A 2951-nucleotide genomic window follows, 5' to 3' on the forward strand; every position below is an offset into this window, starting at 1 on the left:
GCGCATCATTTAGGCGACTTTTCACTGATCACATTACCTTGATACCTTCTTGGGTGCTTCCCACTAGGGTTGGTGGAAACTTCTGTGTTCTGGTAGATGATGGTTGATATTATTTGATGTAGGCAGCTTGGCAGGACTGGCTGAGCACAGAGGTCGCGGGCAATCAGTGTGCTTCAGCTGCTGTCTGGCAACACGGTGTCTAAGGGTAGTGTGCTCTTCCTAGATCCCATCGTGAAAGACCAAGCTCGGATGGGCTCGTCCAACATGCCGGGTGGCAGCACTCCTGTCAGCAGTGCCAGTATGATGTCAGGTCAGTTCTGCTCTTGACTCTTCTTGGTGCATGGCATTTTAAAGCATTTACACACGTGTGTGGATCATCTCTAGGGACCGAGGACAAGGGCAAGGAGGGCTATGACGAAGTGGGTGGGAGATAAATAAGGCCCTGCTGCAGCCTGACTGCTTTTCTGGTCTTGTTTTAAAAAGCGCTTTGCAGATGGATTTTTTGGCAGCAGTTTGAAGGACAGTGATCCTGCCATACATCTGCCCATCAGTGACACTTGTATGTATACAAATCTGCGCTCTTTTCAGCGGCTGCAGAGTACAGTGACAGATCTTTAGTCTCAGCTTATTTTGGCAGCTCCAAAAACGTAACAAAGCGGCAGCAAACTGACCTGCAAAGATACCACTTCATTTAAGAAGCTGAGCTGCCCTGGATAGCGATGCACTGGTTTCGCTCTAATTCCTGCTTACCCGTCTCTCTTCCAGGGATTTCTTCAGTGCCAACACCTTCACCCCTTGGACCTCTAGCAGGCTCACCCGTCATTTCTGCCACCACCACTCTGGGGATGCCCGTTCCAGCTGCTGCAGGCGCTCAGCAGTAGTGATGGGCTCTGTCTCCTGCTGCCTGAGCTGAGTCAGGTGGGGAAGAGGTTTCCCCCTCCACCTCTCCTCAGGACGCAGCTCGTGCCTGGCAGGGGAAGGGAGGGGATGAACGCTTTGGAGGCACCGTGTCTGAACTGTTGCTTGTGGATTTATAGTAGTTCAGTCATTATATACAAAATTATTATAGGCTGATTTTTCTTTTTTTACTTGAACTTTTCGTAACTCAGGGGATTCCCTGAAAATACCTACAGATGGAATATTTCTCGGACAATTTTTTTTCCCCAAAAAAAAGTACTCTTCATTTAAGAACAAAGATGAATCAACAGCATTTCCAAGCTCTTGCATCCTGCTGGAAATCTCTTCTCTTCATGTTCCCACCATTACTCCTCCACGAGCCTACACCCTGGGGGATTGTGCTGTTCTCCAGAGACTACCAAACCAAGTCTTCGTGAGGCAGGGGAGGGGGATTCTTAAAGTACCACTCACTTTAACCCCATGTCCTGCATATGACTCAGCCGGGGTACACTGAGGAGACAATTCCAGTATGGAGAGGTGGTATAAGCTTAAAAAAAGTAAGTGCAGATAATGTCTGAAACCCTAATTGGATTGAATCATGTCTCCTTAGGAGCCAATCAGAATGCCAACTCGCCCCCTTGCATGTAATTTTAGTCTTAAAAGATGAAGTTACTGATCCAATTGGAGTCCTTGCCACCTCCTGAGAAAGGTGCTCCTGTAGAGCAAGCTGTTCTCTGATCAGCCCCTTTCTCATGGAGGGCTCTTCCTGCCATTGCTTGGCTTGGATCTCTGGAATTAGTTTGTTATTGGGTATATTGTTTTTAAATTGTTTATATAGGTTTCAAGCTGGTGGCTACTTAAAGCTGGAAAAATCAGACTGCGCCAAGTCCGATATCACATCTTCACCCACCATCCCCTCCCTCACGTGCCATGTGGTGAGAATACCAGTTACCTCACAGTCTTGTAAATATGCACTGAGAGGAAGGAGCGAGCAGACGTTAACTTAAACTGAAATGGTAGATCAGTAATTGTGGACAAATATTATCATTGACAACGGAAAAGCACCCTTGTTACAGCCCTGCTACCCCTTGCTGTGTATATATACTTTGTCCTTCATATGTGAAAGATCCAGTGTTGGAATTCTTTGGTGTAAATAAACATTTGGTTTTATTTATCGAGGTTAGATTTAAGTGCCCTGTGTAGAGGCCTCCCCGGGGTGGTGGTACACTCTGACACAGGGCTGTGTCCCCGTTCACACGCACCTTGCAGGGTGAGCAGTGCAGAGAAGCCTTACACAAATGTCACAAGCCAAAGTATCTCCTGGGAGAAGGATTTTTTTGCCATAAAACCAAAAAACCCTCCTCTTCATCTCAGCCCTGATGGATGGGGAGTGGAGATGCTGATCCATTTCTTAGTTTTTTGTGTGTGTTGCCATTCACTGGATTTCAATGACTTGTTTTTAGTCCTGTAACGCTTGCGGAGCTCAGCTGGAGCGGCTGTAAGCTCAGCAGCACCCGTTCCTCTCGGTCACCTTCCATCCTAAAGCCATCGCAGCAGTCGCTTGTCCTGGGCATTGGGTGCTCTTCCCACTCCCCAGCTGGTGCTGAAACCTTGGCCTTGGGCTCCTGCTTGTCCTCTGAAGTTTGTTCTTTGGGGGGTGATGGCCACGTACGTCCGTGTTAATTCAGTTAATTTTGCAAGGCAGGGTGGGGTGTGTGGGCTGGGTTGAACCGACTGAAGAGAAGCAGGGCAGGAGAAGGTGAGACACGGTCCCTTTCTGTGAGGATCGCTGGCGGGGGACATGAGGTTTTTCGCATGCATCGGGGTAGCGGGGATCACTCTATCCGGTGGAAATACATCGTGCTTCATCTTTTATATCCTAGAATGATGCGGAAGTTGGACTGTGTTGACCGTTTCCTTGATGTGCTGTAACGCAAGAGCACCCAGTCTGACAAAAATAACAGCTTGGTTGCACTCGGTTCCGAGCTACACGGGACCTTCAGCCCGGTTCTCTTCTATTATTTCTGGTTTTGCAACCCGGGCGCTCGCGGCTC

The 2951-nt window shown here is 48.4% G+C and overlaps 1 protein-coding gene across 1 annotated transcript in view; it reads left to right on the plus strand.

Moving 5' to 3' along the window:
* The window catches only part of LOC104080217 (casein kinase II subunit alpha), a 9995-nt gene extending 8921 nt beyond the window's left edge, over positions 1-1074 (plus strand). The window contains exons 11-12 of the mRNA XM_009582527.1: positions 224-310; positions 766-1074. Coding sequence (XP_009580822.1) covers positions 224-310; positions 766-881 — 203 coding nt within the window. The 3' untranslated portion in view covers positions 882-1074. The remainder of the gene's footprint in view (positions 1-223; positions 311-765) is intronic.
* Positions 1075-2951: the final 1877 nt, after the last annotated feature.

Source organism: Fulmarus glacialis, unplaced genomic scaffold (genome assembly GCF_000690835.1).
Source record: "Fulmarus glacialis isolate BGI_N327 unplaced genomic scaffold, ASM69083v1 scaffold29547, whole genome shotgun sequence".
Classification (NCBI taxonomy): Eukaryota; Metazoa; Chordata; class Aves; order Procellariiformes; family Procellariidae; genus Fulmarus; species Fulmarus glacialis.